Source organism: Peromyscus leucopus, chromosome 23, assembly GCF_004664715.2.
Source record: "Peromyscus leucopus breed LL Stock chromosome 23, UCI_PerLeu_2.1, whole genome shotgun sequence".
Taxonomy (NCBI): Eukaryota; Metazoa; Chordata; class Mammalia; order Rodentia; family Cricetidae; genus Peromyscus; species Peromyscus leucopus.
The window spans coordinates 14764140-14783965 of record NC_051082.1 but is presented as its reverse complement, the minus strand read 5'-3'; the positions used below and the strand labels follow the sequence as shown (position 1 = coordinate 14783965).

Here is a 19826-nt window from a genome sequence, read left to right as displayed (position 1 = left end):
CAATCGCCCGGAGCAGACCCGAGACCGAGGGGCGACAGAAAGCCGGGCAGCAGAGGCGCCCGCAGGGTGCGGTCCCCGTCCCTCCCGGTAACGGGATCCGGGCGCCGCAGGCCGCGTGACCTCACGCCCCCACCCAAGACCTACCTAAGATCCCGTGGGGACCGCGCACCTGCAGAGCCTGCGCGGCTTCTCACCGTGTGCGCTAGGAAACCCTGCTGGGCGGGGCTTCGGGGGCGGGGCCCCGGGGCTTCGGGGGCGGGGCCCAGGCGAAGGCGGAGCTCCGGGGGGAGGAGCAATACGCGGGGGCGGGGCTCCAAATGGAGCAATAGCGAAACTCTACTGGGCGGGACGCCAGGGGGCGGGGCCACGTGGAAGGGCGGGGTTCCCGGCGGGGGCGGAGCCCGAGGCCCCGCCCCATGCTCTCCGTCCGCGGTTGCCTCGGTGCATCGGTAGCCGCTGCAGCGCTCCTCCCCACGCCGGTTGGGCGGCCCGCGCCACGCCCCTTTCCCCAGATCAGCCGCTACACAGACAGCCAAGCTCCGGCCGCAGAGCAGCCTTTCTTTACTCTCCCCGGCTAGTCAACCAGGCTGAGGAATGCTTCCTCCCCCGAGCGGTACTGTTGCAGCTGGATCTGGACCTCCACGGTCAGGGGCTCCGGCTGGTACACGCTTTCGAAGGTTGGAACTGCCGTTTTTGACTTTTCTGAGGAAATAAACGTGCCAGCAGATGAGTCCCGAGGGCGGGCTGTATAGGCTGCAGGTCTCCCCGGTCTTGGACCTGCTCCTCCCTCATCCCGAAACTCTAGCCCTGTTCTCTGACCTAGAGGAACTCAGCTTCTGAAAGAGATCAGGCCTAGAATGTCAGCCGTAATGAAGAATAAGTTTAGGGGTTGGGGATTTAGCTCAGTGGTAGAGCGCTTGCCTAGCAAGCACAAGGCCCTGGGTTCGGTCCTCAGCTTAAAAAAAAAACAAAAACAGAGTAAGTTCAATTGCATCTATCGAGATCATTGAATAAGGCCCAGCTGTGTGAGTTGCAAACGAAATTAGGTGCTTTTTGCCACCAAGCCTGACGACCTGAGCTCCATCTCCAGGGCCCATTTGTCCCTCTGACCTCCACGTGCAAGCCACGCCTCCCCCCCCCCCCCGCACAAAATAAATACATAAATAATTAAAAAGAAAGAAAGACAGTGAGGATGTAGCTCAGTTCGTGGAGAGCCAGGAGGACTCGGTCCCCCCCTATTCCGGTCCCTTCGCCTTTCCGGGCACATCAGAGCCTGCGGCTGGCAGCTGCGCACTAGGGGCTCTCGGGACGACCCTGGACTTGCTGGATGGAAGTCATTCTCAGTCCCCTCATTCCTGTGGCTCTACACCCAGGATGGCCCCGAGCCTCGGTCCTCACCCTGCCCTCGGCGGCTGCTGGTGGGTCTTACCTTTTTTGGGACCTTTCTTTATCTTCTTTGAATCCTGAGAGAAAGAACCACAAAGCCAGGTGCTTGCTGGGACAGAGGCCGACCCTGAGACTGACTCTGGGGGCCACCCACGCTTCCCTGGACCTTGGATTCAGCTCTTGCTGACCTGGGCCACACTTGCGGAGGCGCTATCACCAAACCAGCGACCATCAAGGTGCCCAGGCAGCCCTGGCATCCAACCAGGCCCCACCCCCACCCCACCCCTCCTGACCTCACCCCATCCCTGCCTGGCCCAGCGAGCTGTCCCTACGGACAGAAGAGGGGAGGCCGAGACAAAGGGCCTCTTAGTACCCTGGCATTCGTCAACCTGTCAGACTCCAGGGTGCGGACCACCCCAAAATTACACACGGTGGTCACCGCCGTCTCCCCTGCCAGCAAGGGCTCCAGGTAGACCAGGCCGCTACCCAGCACGCGCAGCACGGGCGGGTCCTGGCGCAGTTCCCTGGGCGGCTCCTTCTTCTTCTTGGGCGCCTTTTTATCCTGTGGGCAGGGCCACCAGGGCAGGTGTGAGCAGGACTGGGCTGCACTGCCCTCCCGGGCCCCGAGGTGACCTGAGCAGGCCTTACCGCGACCTTGGCCGCCTCCTCTGCCTTCTGTTTTTTCCCTTTCCCCTTGTCGTCCTTCCCCTTCTTGTCGTCCTTCCCCTTCTTGTCGTCCTTCCCCTTCTTGTCGTCCTTCCCCTTCTTGTCGTCCTTCCCCTTCTTGTCGTCCTTCCCCTTCTTGTCCGGCAAGGGACTCTTGGCAGGCAAGGGACTCTTGGCGGGCAAGGGACTCTCGACCGGGGTTGGCAACACAGGCCAGGAGAGAATCTAGAAGACGAGATCGAGCCTCAGGGGAGCAGGGGAGGCTGGCTCCTGGGGCCCCACCCCACCTTGGCCTTTCTGGAAAGGCTCTGCCAGGTAACTACAGAGGGAGCAGGGGTCATCCGGAAGGATGTGGACCCAGAACCCTCCAGCCAATGAGAGGCCAGAGGCCCCGCTCCGCCCACCTTCTCCTCCACGATGGTCACGGTGGTCCCGGCCAGCAGGAAGGCCTTGACCCGCACCAGCTCCTTGAGGGTATGCTTCATCTCATAGTTGCAAGGAATGACGTCGGTCCAGGGCTTTCGGACGGTGCTGAAGAGGACTGTCCTGGGGAGTGAGAGACACGCGGTGTGAAGGTCAGGCTGGGCTGGGCTGGCTGGCTACCTGGGGCAAGGCTGCCAAGCGACACCCAAGAAGACAGCAAGTACCCACAAATGGTGGAGGACCAAGACCTGGACAGGGCAAAGGAACCAGAAGGCTAGGGAGGGACATTGGCAAAGAAGCGATCAAGGACAGAGCGGAGGCGCTCTTCTGGGCATGCTCAATGTGGAACAGCTGAGGCACACCAGCTAGAATACAGAAAGGTTTTTGTTTGGTTCTGTTTTTGAAAGAAAGTTTCGCTCTATAATCCTGGCTGGCCAAGAACTCACTAAATAGCTGGTGCTGGCCTCAAACTTGAAGTAATCCCCCTGCCTCTACTTCCTCAATCCTGGAATTGTTGGTCTGTAACCACTATGGTCAACTCCAAAGTTTAAAAAACAAAATCGCCTTGTCGCACACCTTTAATCCCAGCACTCAGGAGGCAGAGGCAGGCAGATCTTTGTGAGTTTGAGGCCAGCCTGGTCTACAGAGCGAGATCCAGGAAAGGCACCAAAGCTACAGAGAGAAACCCTGTCTTGAAAAACAAAAAAACCAAACCAAAACAAAAACAAACAAACAAACAAACAAAAAAAAAAAACCCAGCAAAGTTGGGGGGATCATAAACACAAGTCTGTGTTTATGGGGCTGTGTTTAGACATGTGACTAAGTAAACAGCAGAAAAAAATAGACTTTAAAATAAAATGTGAGTACAGGCACATAGTGGCACAGAGGGCTGAGCATGTGGTAGACTGCTTGCCTATATGCACCAAGCCCTGGGTCCATCTCCAGCACTGCACAAAACCAGATGTGGTGGCACATGCCTGTAATCCCAGCATCTGGGAGGAAGGAGGAGGAAGTTGAGGAATTCAAGGCTAGCCTCAGCTACATAGTAAGTTCGAGGCTAGGTTGGGCTACATGAGACCCTGTCTTAAAAAAAAAAAAAAAAGACAAAAATATCTGAAGCCAAAAAATGGACAATGGACAGACTGGACAGGAGAAATGAACAGCTCAGCAATGTTGGGACAGACTTCAAAACTGTATTTCCGGACTGGCAAGATGGTTCAGTGAGTAGAGCAGCTTGCCACTGTGCCTGACTATCTGAGTTCTACCTCTGGGACCCACATGCGAGACAGAGAGACCCGACTCCTGAAAGTTGTCCTCTGGTTCCCACGTGTGCTTCACGGCTTGTCCCGGGCCCCCATAAATAAATCCACGAAGTAACAAACCCTCATTTCAACAACGGGGTAACACAGGAAACTTGAACAACCCTGTAAGCTAAGTGGACCTGGAGAGCAGTCGCCTATAGAAGGCCCAGCATGGCAGTGGCCCACACAGGCTCTTCCCCACGGCACCCTGGACACTGGTTTTCTTCCAGGTCTAGGTTGCTGTGGCTGCTGCCAGATTCCTAGGTTAAAGCAATCCTCCGGCCTCGGCTTCCTGCGTAGCTGAGACAACAGGTATAGGACTCAAAAGATTTTTACCAGTCTTTGCTATTGGCTCTCTCTTCCTCCTCTTCCTCCTTTCCCTCCTCCTCCTCCTCCTCCCTCTTCTTCTTCTTCACTACTGGGGATCAAACCCAGGATCTTGTACATTAGAACAAGTACAACAGCCTGGGCCTCCCCCAGCACGGCTTCATGATCTTCCAGTACACACTTCACTGGTGCAGATTCCTAACATGCTTCCTAGACTCCTGTACAATGAAGCTTGATAGTATTAAATAATAATCTTCATTTCCCTCAGCTCTTGGCAACTGCCATCCTTTTTTTTTTTTTTTGCCAATCTCTATGAGTTTGACTAAAAATCATAAAAATGGAAACATGAAGTATTTATTAATTATTTGTGATTGGCTTATTTCATTAAACAGAATGTCCTCAAGGTTTACCAATATTGCCAGTGTGGTGACCCATGTCTTTAATCCCAGCACTCCAGAGGCAGAGGCAGGCAGATCTCTGAGTTTGAGACCAGCCTGGGCTACAGAGCGAGTTCCAGGACAGCAGGGGCTACACAGAGAAACCCTGTGTTGAAAAACAAAACAAACAAAAAACCAACAACAACAACAACACCTTCCTTTCATCAAAATTCATATTAAGTGGCTAGAGGGCTGATTTGGCACGTAAGAGCACTTACTGCTCTATCCAAGGACCAGGCTCAGATCCCAGCACCCACGACTGCATGGCTCACACATACTTGTAATTACAGCTCCAAGGGATGCGACTTCTGCTTGTGACTTCTGTGGGTGCCCATACAACACACGCGGTCACGTGTTTATGTGGCAAGCACTACACCTACTGTGGGAGCCCACAGAGGTTTCCTGGTGAGATCTGAGCTTGCTTTACCAACCAGGGCTGCATCAGAGGATGATTGGACCACGGGCCTGGGTACCAGGTGTTTGGAAGGGTCTGCACTTGGCTGTGTCTGCAAGGGGGAGGTCTTTTGTCTCACCCCTTGACATTGTTATAAAAAGCCCTGCTGAATAAAGTTCTGGCCAGTGGATAAGGATCCAGGCCCTCCCGAGGCTATCCTGTGTTTCTGTCTTTTTCTCTCCTCTATCCTTCTATCTAAATCTCTTACCCCTCTCTCCTCAAGAGCACCCTGGGGTAAAAAGGCAGGGTCTGCTCCCCCACAACCCACTGAGCCATCTCCCAACCTAAGCACTTGGGCTCTGAAAGGTTCCCACCACTCTCTAACTGGTCAGAGTTCACTGAGTCTGGACAGTCTGCACAGTGTGGAATTGTAGATGTCAGGCAATGGGTGCCCATGTGACCAGATTCCAGTGAAAACAGAACCGCCTGGCTTAGGCAAGCTTCTCCATGAGACATAATTTCTCAAGAACTGTCGCAGCTTGTTGACCTACTGTGTGACCCCAGCATGACTCTACTAAGACTGGACTCTTAGAAGCTTAAAGCCTGGGCCTGATTTCCTCTGGACTTTCCCCACATGCCTCTTCATTCATTCATTCATTCATTCATTCAGAGACATTCATTATATAGCCCAAGCAGACCTCAAGCTCACAATCCTCCTGCCTCAGCTTCCTAAACTAGGATTACAAGCATGTATCACCATGCTCACCCTCTTTTTCTCTCTTCTGTTTTTGAGACAGGGTTTCTCTGTGTAGCCTTGGCTGTCTTGGAACTCACTCTGTAGACCAGGCTGGCCTCGAACTCACAGAGATCCGCCTGCCTCTGACTTCCAAATGCTGGGATTAAGGGTGTCGGCCAACACACCCAGCCGCTTACCCTCTCTTACTAATATTCCCCCCAAGTAAAAAAGCAATGATAAAAATTCCTCAGCTTGAGCCCTGCCGAGCAGCATAGACTACAGGAGATCCCAGTTCAATTCCCAGTGTCGGAACTAAACGACTCAGCGGGGACCCCCCTCTTGACACAGTCAGCTGAGTCCATCCCTGCTTTTTTCAGGGCAGTGGAATCAGGACATCTCCGTCAACACTGGGAGCGGAGGCCCCAGGATCCAGGCAACCCCGACTCCCGGGATCTCTGCAAGTTTAGATCCGGTACTCAGCAGAGGTTTAAACTCGGTGCAGCTGGGTCCTAGGGATGCTCTGCAGACACTGAGACTCCCTCCCAGCAGGAACAAGCCCAACAACTCTTACAGCCCATTTTAGAAGCTAACCTCTCACTCCCCAGGAGTGCAGAGTGGCAAAGCCCATGAAAGGTCAAAGTCTGTGAATCAGAGCTCGGTCACATTGTGTTTAAATAGCCACATTGTTTCCTGCATTCTCAGGAAAGCCAGCAGGAAATCCATCACTCGGATACATACCAAGATGTGTTTGTGTGCGTGCGTGCGTGCGTGCGTGCGTGCGTGCGTGCGCGTGTGCATGCATGCTCACACATAAAAATTAGGTGTACTAGGCAACAAAACCTGCTTGGTAGGACTGGTGGTACCTGGAATTTGAGCTACTCAGGGCCGAGCCAGGAGGATCACAGGTTTGAGGCCGGCCTAGGAAACACTAATTAGTGAGTCTTTGTATCCAAGCACAAAGTGAAGCAGGGCTAGGGATGGGGACCCCGCCATAGAGTGCTTGTCCAGTGGCAGGAGGCCATTGCTTCAGCCTCTCAGACTGCAACCAAAACAAAGAACGTAAGTGCCTGGAACCGAGGGCCCTTGCTACATTTTCTATGAACACATCCCAGATGGATTGAGAAGCTAACGGGGTTGGGGAGACGGCTCAGAGCTTAGGGGCACCGGCTGCTGCTCTTGCAGAAGACCCAGGTTCGGTTCCCAGCACCCACATGGCAGTTCACAGCCAGCGGTAACTCCAATTCCAGAGGATCCTGGATCCTTCTGGACTCCTCAGGCATTAGACACATATGCAGTACACTTACGTACATGCAGGCAAAATACTCATACACAGAAAGTAATCACATTTGGGTTTTTGTTTGTTTGTTTTGTTCTTAAAAGAAAAGCTATAAGAATCCAATTCCAGCCAGGCAGTGGTGGCACACGCCTTTAATCCCAGCACTCGGGAGGCAGAGCCAGGCGGATCTCTGTGAGTTTGAGGCCAGCCTGGGCTACAGAGTGAGATCCAGGACAGGTACCAAAACTACACAGAGAAACCTTGTCTCAAAACAGACAAAAAAAAAAAAAAAAATAGCTGAGATGGAAGCTGTCCCGCATCCTCTCCATTGACAGGAGAGTCGATCTTTATGAGAATTTTACCCCCCACGCCCAGGCATCTGGAGCTCCGTTGTACTGAGGGGAAGGTTGGGTCTCCAGAAAAGAAGAGTCTGTGGCTAAGCCCAAATCCACCTCTAGCTCACAGCCTACAGGCGGGCTAATGAGAAGGCCCAGCCTCGGTAGCTTGTGGCTCAGCCGTCGGACAGCTCAGGAGACGCTGCAAGAGCAGTCCTGGCTGGCGGCCACCGCGGATGCCCCGCCTGCCCATCCACCTTCTACCCTTACCCTGGGGACGGACAGAGCCGCGCATCTATGCGTGGCCGCAGCTTTGACAGTTCTTCGGAAGAGTCAATGGACTGCGGCAGCGGGGCAGAGCGGATGGAAATGGTCGTCTCCGACTCCTCCATATCCGTGATCCCAGACTCTCCCGAGTCCTCGGCCATCAGATTCATCTCAGCTATAAACTCAGACATCTCCTGGGACATGTCCTTGGGAGACTCTTGGCGAGTCTTCTGACGGCCCCCCGGGCGGGGTTGGCGGACCTGGCCCTGGCGGGCTGGGCGCTGGGGCCCCGCGGGGCGGCCCGCCAACAGAACCTCCGGTTGGTCCTCCTGCTGGCCCTCCTCATGACCCTCCTCATCTAACTGCACGGTGCTGGAGGAGGGCTCGATCTGTTAGCAGAGACAAACATGCCGCAGTGAGTGTGGACACGGGCGACCGTCTGGGTACCTTACGGATCTGTGGTGCTGGAGATGGAGCGCAGGGCCAGGCAGGCTGGCCATATCCCAGCCTACACCAGCTTAAAGCATGATCCGACACACCAGCTTAGGAGGCAGAGACAAAGGCCATCTGGACAGAGCGGACAGGCCTCTCCACCCACGGGGTGTCCTTGGGTTTGCCTGAGATGCAGAGGTCGGGAGGGAGACTTTGTAGAGTGGGCCAGGGACAACAGGCCTGAGGTGTCACAGGGGCAGGAGGTGAGCTTGGCTGAGACTCACTCTGCCTGGGGAAGGGGGGCGAGCAGGCGGAAACCAGGTCCCTGAATGGAGGAGAAGCATGATGCTGTGTTGGAGATTTTCGGGGGGGGCGCTAAAAAGCTGTTCCGTGTGCACACAAAAGCATGCAGGCCTGTGTGGAGCCCACGCCGCCCCCCCAGATTGGCAGGGCCATACCTCAGCCAGAACACTGTCAGGCTGCATCTCGGCCATGGCGCTGGCGAAGGCGTTCCTTTCGCCTTCTTCGTCCTCCACGAAGTCATAGGTCACATAATAGCTGTAGCTGATGAAGGGGCCATCAGGTCCCGGCTCCGGGTCCAAGATAGAGGTGTCCATCACCCCCCTGACATTTCCGATGGTCACCACAAACTGTGCCTCCCGTGCCAACATGTCTGCGGAGAGTAATGAACGGCAGGCTTGAGGGACCGGGGCTGGGGTAGGGAAAAGCAAAGACATAGGGTCTCGTGACCTCCCCACCCCCCACCCCCCACCCCCGCAGCTAGAGCCCCGACTCTGCCAAGTTCGGTGGGAGTGAGCCGTTAGATGCTCTGAGGCCTTGTTTTCCCATTTGCCCAATGGGGGTGCTGAGAGGTGCGTGGCAGAGACAGTTCTGAGAGAGAGAGAGACAGAGAGAGAGGTGGGAAACCTCTGCTACTTCAGCTGGTGTCTGTGACTGCGGCCACCACCGCCCCCCCCCTCCCCAGTCACCCCGCTTGGACTGTGAAGGGCTCTGGTGCACCTTGTACCAGGAGCCACAAGGGGGGGATGTCAAGCCACCACAGAAACAAGATCTACCCGGAACAGAAGCCGCCCCAAGGCCCAACAACCACAGGGGTCCTACCTACATAGAGAAAGCCCAACCTAGGTAGCTTAGTGTACCCGAGCCGGGTTCAAGGGCAAGCAGAGAGCTGCTGGCGAGCCGCTGGGTGAAACAGAGGCCGGGCACGTGCGAGGCACCTACCACCGTGGATGCTGAGTCCCCGAAACTGGTGCTTCTCGCTGGGGGACACGGTGACGTCATCCAGCACACAGAGGTGCGTCAGGCTGTCCACGGTGAAGCCACGGTAGTATGGCACCAGGGCCATTGGGTTCCCCTGCAGCACTAGCAGCCTCAGGTGCTGCAGGGTGCGGAGCCCCCCTATCATGCTCTGCAGGTCGGTCAAGTCGTTGAAGCCCAGGTCCAGGGAGACGAGTTTGGGCCTGGAAGGTTGGCCACGCTACTGGTTAGGAAGTTCGGTGAGCCGAGGGTACGGCACTCTGGGCCACACACCTTGTTCTGTCCCCGGACCCGGATCAGCTCTCCAGCCTGTGTCTCCTTTCTCTTCCGGCCACACAGCCTGAGTTCCTGGACTCTCCCAGTGACCCCCACCTCCCTTCCACCTGCACCTCCCTCTCTGTTAACTAGCAGCCTAGTGCCGTGCTTCTAGAAGGTTCTTCACAAATCCCCACTGACGGACACGCTGGAAGCCGCTGGAGGAGGGTGGGGAGGAGGGTGGGGAGGAGGAGGATCAGGAAGAAAGGTGCACTGGGCTCTGGCATGCAGAGATAACGGAGCTGGAAATCTCTCTTCAAAGCCCTAACGGCCATGGCCACAGGGAGCTGGCCAGCTCACCTTCTAGGGGACATGGAGAAGAAGAAAGAATATTCTAGTGTGAGCACATGAGACAGGCGGGCAACGATGAAGCCCAGGCCTCTGGTGGAGACCAAGACGCAGGAACAGGCAGAGCTCTGTCCGATGCCACAAGCCACAGAGCAAGCCGGACTCCGAGACCAGAGGCCGAAGAAGCACCAGGGAATGCTGTCCCGGCGAGTGTCATGGTCACGCCAGCACCTTTCCCACAGGCTGAATCCAGCCTCTCCATTCCCTCTGCTCTGCCCCCCCTCTCCCCACGGCCTGATCTGCTGTGACAGTCGCTGGCCGGTCCCTGGAAAATGGCAAGAGGAACACTGCAAGGATTGTCACAGACCCTGAGCAATGTCACCCTTCCTCAAGAGAACTGGCAAGAAGTGGAGTCCCAGGAAAGAGTCTCCCTTTTAACTAACAGGGAATGGTGGGGTTCGTGCAACTTCCTGTGAAGTCCAGAGCTGGCATTAAGCCCAAGGTTATGGTATACATTTGGAATCAAAAAGCCAGATACTTGCTCTCAGTCAATGGCATGAACCTAAATTGGCTCTCCCAGGAAGATCAAGTACGGGAGATAAGAGGGTGTGTGTGTGTGTGTGTGTGTGTGTGTGTGTGTGTGTGTGTGTGTGTGGCGGGGGTCCTGTCTGTCTTGTTTGCTGAAGGCAGAGGACAACGGGAAGGAAGGAATCCCAGTGAGCCTAGAGACTATGCAGATTGAGAACAGCAGAGGAAGCCTGAGCCTGAGGGCACCAGAGAGGGCCTTCACTTCTCACGACACCTTCGGTCTCCAAGAGGCATGGTTGGACCATCCTTGAGATACTGGGGTACGGATGAAGGAGGGGGATCAGGAGTTCTACTGTGTGTTGAGTTTGAGGCAAGCCTGGGCTACATTAGATCCTGTCTTCCAAAGAAGGGGGGGGAGGATGGGGGAGGGGAGACATGGAGAAGGGGCAGTATAAAACTCCACCTATGCAAATACCCTCAGGGGCCGAAATCCTGGGGCTCCTCCCAGGGGTCTGTCCTTCCGCCCCAACTCCCTGTGACAGATGCATTTTATAAGTGGCCTCTGCCGGGGCGGTGGTGGCGCATGCCTTTAATTCAAGCACTTGGGAGGCAGAGGCAGGGGAATCTCTATGAGTTCATAGGCCAGCCTGGTCTACAAAGTGAGTTCCAGGACAGCCAGGACGGTTACACAGAGAAACCCTGTCTCGAAAAAACAATAATAATAATAATAATAATAATAATAATAATAATAATAATAATAAAATGGCCTCTGATCTCATCACACTCCTGAAATCCTGAATTTTAAGTTTCCCACTGTTAATCCACCAAGGAGACAAAAACCGAGGATGGGAAAGGGTGCCCTGCACAAGCTCTAATGGATGGTCAGCAGCAATGGAGCACCCCGAAAGTCTCTAGGACAGTGGTTCTCAGCCTGGGGTGGTTTGCTCCTCAGAAGACCTTGGGCTCCGCCTCTGCAGAGTTTTGATGACCACGAGGAAGGGCAGGGAGAGGCAGAGCCCCACCAGCACCCAGCAGAGCGGCTGGAGGCCGGTGTGCTGCTAAATGTCCCCCAGACCGAAAGCATGATCAGCTGAAACGTCACAGGGCTGAGCTGAGACCCTGTCATCAAGTATGGATGGATTCCACTCATCCCTACGGGGCCCTGGGCATCCGAGTCCTTCCTGGAGTTTCAGTGGGATATTACGATTGAGTGAGACTATAAACTCCTAGAGTGGCCTTAGCAGCCTCGTGGAAGTCACAGAACAAGCAGGGTCCAGTCACCCACACCCGGCTCTTAAGGCCTCTCCCGCCGCCTCCCCCGCCCCCCTCCCCCTCCCCCCCCCCGTTTCTCCCAGCCCCCGAGTTACCAGTTGTTGGAGGTGACATACAGACTCTGCAAAGGGCCCAGCAGCTTGTTGTGGCCGAGCCCCAGGTGCTGCAGGTTCGGGGGTGCGGGTGAGCACAGACACTCCATGCTGCTGATCAGGTTGCCGTACAGCTCCAGCACCTGAGAAGGAGCATCATCAACTGTGACTGGAGGGGTTGGTCTCACTCACCAGAGGCGCCCCCTGCTCCTGCCCTGGGAAAGGCAGAGGGGAGTTTGGGTTGACAACTTGCTTTAAAAAAAAAAAAAAATACAGTAAGAGGCTGGGGTGTAGCTGGACTGGACGAGACCTTACCTAGCATGCGCAGGACCCCGAGGGCCATCTCTATTACTGAATAACCTAGCAGGTGGGATCTTCCTGTAATCCCAGTATTTGACAGGTAGACAGATAAAGAGTTCAAGGTTACCAGACAGTGGTGGTGGTGCACGCCTTAATCCCAGCACTTGGGAGGCAGAGGCAGGTGGATCTCTGTGAGTTCGAGGCCAGCCTGGTCTCCAGAGTGAGTTCGAGGACAACCAGGGCTACACAGAGCAACTCCGTCTTGGAAAAAACAAACAAACAAACCACAAAACAAAACAACAAAAAGAGTTCAGTATCATCCTCGACTACATAGTGAGTTTGAGTCCGGGCTAGAATACATGAGACCCTGTCTCGAAAAACACAAAAGGGGTGGGGGTGTGAGAATTAGCACAAGCCCTTGCTTCACAAGCCTGCTGACCTGAGTGTGACGCCCAAATCCCAGAGTGGAAGGAGACACACAATTGTAAAGCTGCCCTCTGACTGCCACACATGAACCACGGCACACGTGACCCCCCCCCAACAAAACAATAACATTCAAAACAAAAAAAATTACTGTAGGAAGAGTGGGTGAGGGGGCATGGACCCACAACCCCAGTACCCAGGATTCTGAAACAGAAGCTTCTCGAGTTCCTGCCTCCCTTGGGCTACACAGAAATTCCAAGTCAGCCTAGCCTACACCGCAGCACCTTGTCTCAAGAGAGAAATCAAATGGGGGGTGGGTGGGGTAGGAAGATCATGCTGCCCGAGCAGGGGAAGGTTCTGTGCAGTTTGGAAGGGGAGACAGAAGGAGTGCTTGGGGCCAGATGCACACAGCCTAGAATCCTCTTTTTTTTTCTCCCAGTTTTTCGAGACAGGGTTTCTCTGTGTAGCTTTGGAGCCTGTCCTGGATCTCACTCTGTAGACCAGGCTGGCCTGGAACTCACAGAGATCCGCCTGCTTCTGCCTCCTGAGTGCTGGGATTAAAGGTGTGTACCACCTCCCTAAAACCCTCTTTTTTTTAAAAAAAATAAATAAATTTATTTTTTTTATTATTTTTTTATTTTTTTTAGCTATTACATATACAGTGTTCTGTCTGCATGTATCCCTGCAGCCAGAGAGGACCAGATCTCATTACACATGGTGTGAGCCCATTGGTTGCTGGAATTAACTCAGACTCTGAAGAACACCAGTGCTCTAACCTCGACCATCTCTCAGCCCCTAAAACCTTCTTAACCCATGGGAATACACAGGGACAGGGTGGGCCACAGAATAAGCCCTGATTAGCAACATCCTTTTCTTCACTACACATTGACTAAGGCCCATCTGTCACTGTCCTGAGCACGGGCCGGGACAAGGCACAGAGTCTCCCACTCCTCACATTGACCGTCAGTGGGGCCTTTTTGATACGCTTAACATGAGAAAGTCTGGTCTTAGCTGAGGCGCGTGCGTGTGTGTGTGTGTGTGTGTGTGTGTGTGTGTGTGTGTGTGTAGACCAGAGACAGCTGTTCGAATACTTTTGTGTGTGTGTGTGTGTGTCTGTGTGTGTGTGTGTGTGTGTGTGTGTGTGTATGTGTGTGTGTGTGTAGAGGAGACAGCCTCAGCTTCCTCAGAAGTCACTTCCTTTGTTTTTTGAAAGTCTCCCATTGACCTGGAACTTACTATACAGACAGGCTGGCTGGCCAGACAGTGATCCCCCTGTCTCTGCATCCCCAACACTGAGATTTAAAGCACACCCCACATTTTTCGCATGGGTTCTGGGGAGCCAGCTCAAGTCTCCGTGCTTGTAAGGCAATCCCTTTACCCAGAGCAAGCTCCCGAGTCCCTCACCTATTGTTTTAACACGGTGAAGTTCAGAACCTGCCAACTTGCCGTTTCAAGCACACAGTGCACAGGCTTTAATGACACCCACAATGCCAGCTCCCGCCATCCCCTCAAACAGTCATTTGAAGGAAACAAAACAAGCAAACCCCCTCTAAGCAGTAAGTTCTCCGGGTTCTTCCAGGCCCTGTGACCTCTCCTGGCCTGTTTCTGTGGACTTTCCCCTGCTACATACTGCATTCAGTGCAATTATACATAAGATCCCTCTCTCAGGCTGGAGAGATGGCTCAGCGGTTAAGAGCACTGGCTGCTCTTCCAGAGGACCCGGGTTCAACTCCCAGGACCCACACATGGCAGCTCACAACTGTCCATAACTCCTGTTCCAGGGGACCCAACAACCTACACAGACATACATGCAGGCAAAACACCAATGTACATAAAATACAAATAAATAAATTATTTAAAAAAAATCTCTCTTTGAAATCTGGTTTCTTTCATCTAGTGTGATGTTTTCTTCCTTTTTTAAACAAGTGGACAATATTCCGTTGCATGGAGAGACCACATTTTATTTATCTGTTCATGTGGCCACAGGTCTCAGGTCACTGTTGGGAATAGCAGGGCTAGGAAACAAGACCTTCCCTGGGTCCTTCCTTCCTTCCTGTTCTTGTGGGCATGCGCCCTGGATGGGAGGGAACTGCCGAGTCCAATAGGATTAGGTAACTTTTTAAGAAACATGACCTGTTGTTTTGTTTGTTTGTTTGTTTTTCAAGACAGGGTTTCTCTGTGTAGCTCTGGCTGTCCTGGAACTCACTCTGTAGACCAGGCTGGCCTCGAACTCAGTGAGATCCACCTGCCTCTGACTCCCGAGTGCTGGGATTAAAGGGGTGCACCACCACTGCCCGGCCAAGACCTGTGTTTTAGAAACCTGGGGCTGGTTCTTAGCACACAGCCACCCTGGCCAGGGCTATGCAGGGCAGGTTAAGAGCAGGCCCTCCTGAGCTGCCCTAAGCCCCCATACAGAACCTGTACCTTCAATGTTGGGGGCAGATTATTGGCATCGATTTCCTCAATTTCATTGGCACTCAGAATCAACTCCTCCAGCTTTAGAAATTTCAAGAGGTCTTTATCCACCAGATTCACCTGGAAGGAGAGGAAGGGAAACTGAGGACTCGGGCGAGCCAGGCGGCACTGGATGTTCACACAAGGAAGGGAACAGCAGTGTTAGCTACTGTCCTGCTGCCGTGACAAAACCCCATGACAAAGCAACTCGAGGAGGCGTTTATGTTGGAGGAGTTGATGGTTCCAGACGGCGAGGTGTCCATAACGGAGGGGAAGGCCTGGCAGCAGGAAGCTGAGCGATCATACTCTAACCACACACGGGAAGCAGAAAGAACAAGAAAATGGGGTGAAACTACAGGCCTTCAGGGATGGATCTCCTCCAGCAAGGCTGCCCCCCAAAGGTTCCACTCCCTCCCCAAAAGAACTGGGGAACAAGGGTTCAGACCCCCGAGTCTGTGGGGGACACCTCTCAGTCGGAGTACCGCATCCGGTCATCCTTTCCCAGGTAAGCCCCAGGGCCACCCACTTCCCACCCTTTCCTCTCCTACCTCACCGCCCACGGGGGACGGTTTTGAGGGTTAAAGGGACCTCTTCCAGCCCAGCCCTGACTCTAAAGCTCTCCAGGCCAGTGTCCTGTGTCCTTCCTATGTTGGGTCACGGGACTCTTGTGAAAACAAGAATCCTTCTTCTGTCTACACAGCACATGAGCCCAAGGATCTACGGCTGTAAGGGGGACCACCCCTCAGGGCAATTCCATCTTGCTGCCTTTTAGCTGTTCTTGAGGCCAAGCAAACAGTGTCTCCTGCGACCAGCGGAGAGTCCGGGAGCACACAAAAACACTCATTGGCATGGTCTGGTTTTGTCTGCACCCTGTAGTCTGAGCCTGTACTCAGCTTGCCTAGGCCCCTCTGGGAACTCAGAGGCAAACCAAAGAGGATTTTGGTAAATGGGAGAGTGGAAGGATGTAGGGAGATCTGGGCAGGGAGGCCAGTGTTTGCACCTATCATTTCCACAAGCAACTCAATAAACACATTAGACTCACCAACATGAATTCCAGTGAGTCCTTCCTGAGGCTGTTGGCACTTCCTGTTAAATTTTACATCTTCCCAAGAATATCATGTAACAGTTGCCCTGCCTGGTCTTCCAGAATGACTGTGGGTCAGGCGGAGCAGGGCCCGCCAGCTGCCTCCTCACCCTACCCGTGAACCCCAATTTCCTGTGGCCTCAGAACACTAGAAGCCTTTCCAGGCTGAGCTTCCCTTTCGTACAGGGACCCAGTCTCCTACGCCCAGGATTGGGGGGGGTTTCCCCAGGACTCAGAAAGCCCCAGACAAAATGGTATGAGTGGGTCACAGGAGAAGGAAGGACTCAGGGAGGCTCGGTGTCCTTCCCATTTTTAGGTCTTATTAATATGACAGCTTGTCAAAAGCAGACCTGCTGGATGTTAGCCAGCCCTCTCCAGGTCCTCTCTTGACACTCTAAAAAGAAACACTGTGGTCCCCTGAAAGGTCTTTACTAGGAGGATCCACTGTAGCGTGTGCAAGGAATTAGCCAAAGAGGATCCAGGACTGAGTTCCTCCGGGCTTAGAAACAGACAGGGTTGCAGGAAGAGAGTTGAACAACCAAGGTCACCAAGGCCCTCCTGTTGCCCACGGAGCGTTCTAATGGACAGGGTCCCCCAGGACAAGCTCCCGAGGCTGCCCTCTCCCTCCCTCCCAGAGCTCAGCCCAGCACTTACCCCCTTGTCCACCACCCGCAGGGACCGGAAATAGGAATAGAAGAAAGCGTCTTTGATCATCATGGATGCTGGATGGCCAGTTCTCTCAGGAAACGGTCCTCAGCACTGGAGTCCTTCATCAAAACCCAGGGAGAGTGGGTGCTGCGGACCAAGCCCAGCAGGGTCTCCACAGTCTCCTCCTGGGCGCTCACTGTCTCCTCCTCCTTGGGGACCAACTCCCTCCAGGTTCGCCATCTTTGAGGAAGAAAGCGTGACTTATTCTGCAGAGATAGAGATAGAAGCCTTTTCACATTGCTTTATTGGGTCGTGCCTGGGTGTGTGTTCATGTGTCCACCACTTCAAGTGCGCGTGAAGCTCTGTATTAGTCAGGGTTCTCTAGAGGAACAAAGTGTATAGAGTATGAAACCACACATGCACACAGGATTAAAGGGGATTTATTAACTAGTCCAACAATGGCTGTCTACCGCGGAAGGTCCAAGAATCCAGTAATGGTTCAGCCTACAAGGCTGGATGTCTCAGCTCATCTTCAGTGTACGCCAGAATCCTGAAGAAGTCGGCACTAATGCCAGTGAAGGAGTGGACTCGCCACAGAGAGCAAGAGCAAGCAGGCAAAGAGAGCCGGCTTCCCTTTTCCATGTCCTTTACACAGGCGGCCAGCGGAAGGCGTGGCCCACATTGAAAGTGGGTCTTCCCACCTCAAAAGATCCAGATGAAAAGTGGGTCTTTTTGCCAGGCAGTGGTGATACACGCCTTTCAACCCAGCACTCAGGAGGCAGACTCAGGCAGATCTCTGTGAGTTCCAGGCCAGTCTGGTCTACAGAGCGAGTTCTACGACAGCCAGAGCTATACAGAGAAACCCTGCCTCAAAAAACTGAAAAACAAAACAAAACAAAAAGTGGTCTTCTCACTTCAGATGATTTATTTAAGGAAAAAAAAATCCCTCACGGCTGTACCCAGCTACTTGGATTTTAGTTAATCCTGGATGCAATCAATAATAGCCTTCCTGGGCTCAGAGAAAGATCTCCAGGAATTGCTTGTCTCTTATCACTTGGTTCCCAGTGATCAAATGCGGCTCATCATGGTTGACATGAAGAACTTTACACACTGAACTGTCACATTGGTCTGCCTGTCCGAGACAGGGTCTTAAGTAGATCAGGCTGGCTTTGAACTCACTGCATAGCTGACGGATGGTTACCTCAAACCCCTCAATCCTCCTGCTTCTACCTCCCAAGTTGAGGGATTATAGGCATATGCACCCCCCACATGAGGTGTGATGAGATGTGGGAGCTCAAACCCAGGGCTTTGTGAATGCTAGAAAAGACTACCGACCAAGCTACATGCCTGGCACATGATAATTATTTGTGGGGGCAGAGTCTTGCAGTGTAGCCCAGGTTGGCCTTGAACTCTCAATTCTCCTGCCTCGGCCTCCCAAGTGCTGAAATTACTGATGTGCACCACCACACCTAACAAGACACAGAATAGTTCAAAGACCAAGTTCCTGTTTTCACATGTGGAGTTGGGAACTTGAATGTGCAAAACAGAATAGATTTGGGGCCCCGAGAAGTGGCTCAGTCAGTAGTTAAGAGCGCTTGCTGCTCTTCCAGAAGACCCAAGTTCAGTTCCCAGCACCCACGTTAGGCAGCTCAAAAGCGCCAAAAATTCTAGCTTCGGGAGATCCAATGCACTCTTCCAGCCTGGGAGCATCCGCCCTGACAGGCACATACCCACACAGAGGCATCCAATTAAGAATAATGCAATGAATCAATGCAATAAGAGGAGATTCCATGTTCAACACGGCACTTCATGCAAGTGTGTACAGGAGGCTGGGTGGGCGATCTGGGAAACTTAAGATTCATGAGGGAAGGCTTTCTGAAGAGGCGGCAAGGTGAAAGGTGGAACTTGAGCTCCTGGGAGAAAAAGATGAGTCTGCTCCTCCGAATCCACTCCCTCCAGGCGACGGTTGAAATCTGGCTCTTCAGATTTTATGGGCGTGTTTTCTTTGGTGCTGGGGGTGGGACTAAAGTCCTCACCCTGGACAAACACTTGCCAAAAACCCTCTGCCACTTAGCCTCATCTCTCCCCAGATGTTCCAAAGCCTAGGGGAGGCATTCAGCCTGCATCTGTTGACCAAACAAATGGAGTGTGTCCCTGATGGGTGTCTGTTTGCCTCTACAGAGGGAAGGCCAGCTTGGCTGTTTTACCTGGGTAGAGCATGGCGGCGGGCGGGGCGGGGGGGCGGGGGGTGTGTGTCCAGCTGACAGCCAAGACCTCATCTGGCTGATTCCGACCTCTTAAGACACACCTGCCGGACCTCTAAATCTAACCGTGCTTCTCCTCGCCACCCTGTGCAACCCAGCTGATGACATCGGTCGCGGTCCCTCTGTATACTGAACAAGATGAATGCACAAGCCAAGGCAATAGAGAAAGGACCTTCCCGCCCGGTCGGACCAGATTTTTTTCCCTCCTGTTGTGCTTGCTGACTGTGCCCTCGGCTGGATTTCCCTCCGTCTCTCCTCAGCCTGGGAGCGGGGGCAGAGGTCATGGAGCACCTAGGCTTTCCAGCTACAGGAGTCCTCAGAAAGGGGAACATCCCCTCTACATCTTCTCATGAGGGGCTGCGGAGCAAACTGTTCAAGACCAAAGCTCTTCCTTCACTCAGGGATCGCTTCCCTCGGGCATCTGGAGGCTGGCCAGCCGGGGGCTCTGGGCTAGCGTGAGGCCAAAGGGCAGCTTGATGTGCTGGGTCGGTGCCCCCATAGCAAGGGGAGCACTTGGCCCCTGAACCCCGTCAGTGTTCCAGTCCCCACGGTTCATCCCAACTCCCAAACCAGCCAATGCCCAAACGACCACATCCAAACCTCTCCTCAAGCGCTCGCGCATCTGAGCCTCTCCTGATCCCCAGGTCCCAGCTAGGTACCACCTACTCCCGGCTACTCCCTGTGGCTACTCTGGCTCCGTCCCAGGTCCACCTCTGCGGGACCCTTGCCTCCCTCCCTTCCCACCCCCGCGTGGGGAGCACCCACCCAGCTCCCGGTGCCACACGGGAATTCACGCAGACAGAGCTTCCGAAGGTGCTCGTGCACAGCGGTGCTCAAGGTCCCGGTCTTTCTGTCGCTCGCGCTGGAGTCTCTGGTCGCCATGCTGCCCGAGGCAGGCTC

At 53.9% G+C, this 19826-nt stretch overlaps 1 protein-coding gene across 1 annotated transcript; it reads right to left on the bottom strand.

The window, feature by feature from the left end:
* Nucleotides 1–533: 533 nt before the first annotated feature.
* Lrrc43 (leucine rich repeat containing 43) lies at nt 534–19826 on the bottom strand. The gene is given in 13 exon segments (XM_028885766.2): nt 534–702; nt 1430–1463; nt 1760–1944; nt 2148–2277; nt 2457–2598; nt 7552–7937; nt 8439–8653; nt 9223–9461; nt 11757–11896; nt 14901–15011; nt 16669–16730; nt 16733–16928; nt 19692–19826. Coding segments are annotated over 13 exon segments (2085 nt in total). The 5' UTR covers nt 19809–19826; the 3' UTR covers nt 534–574.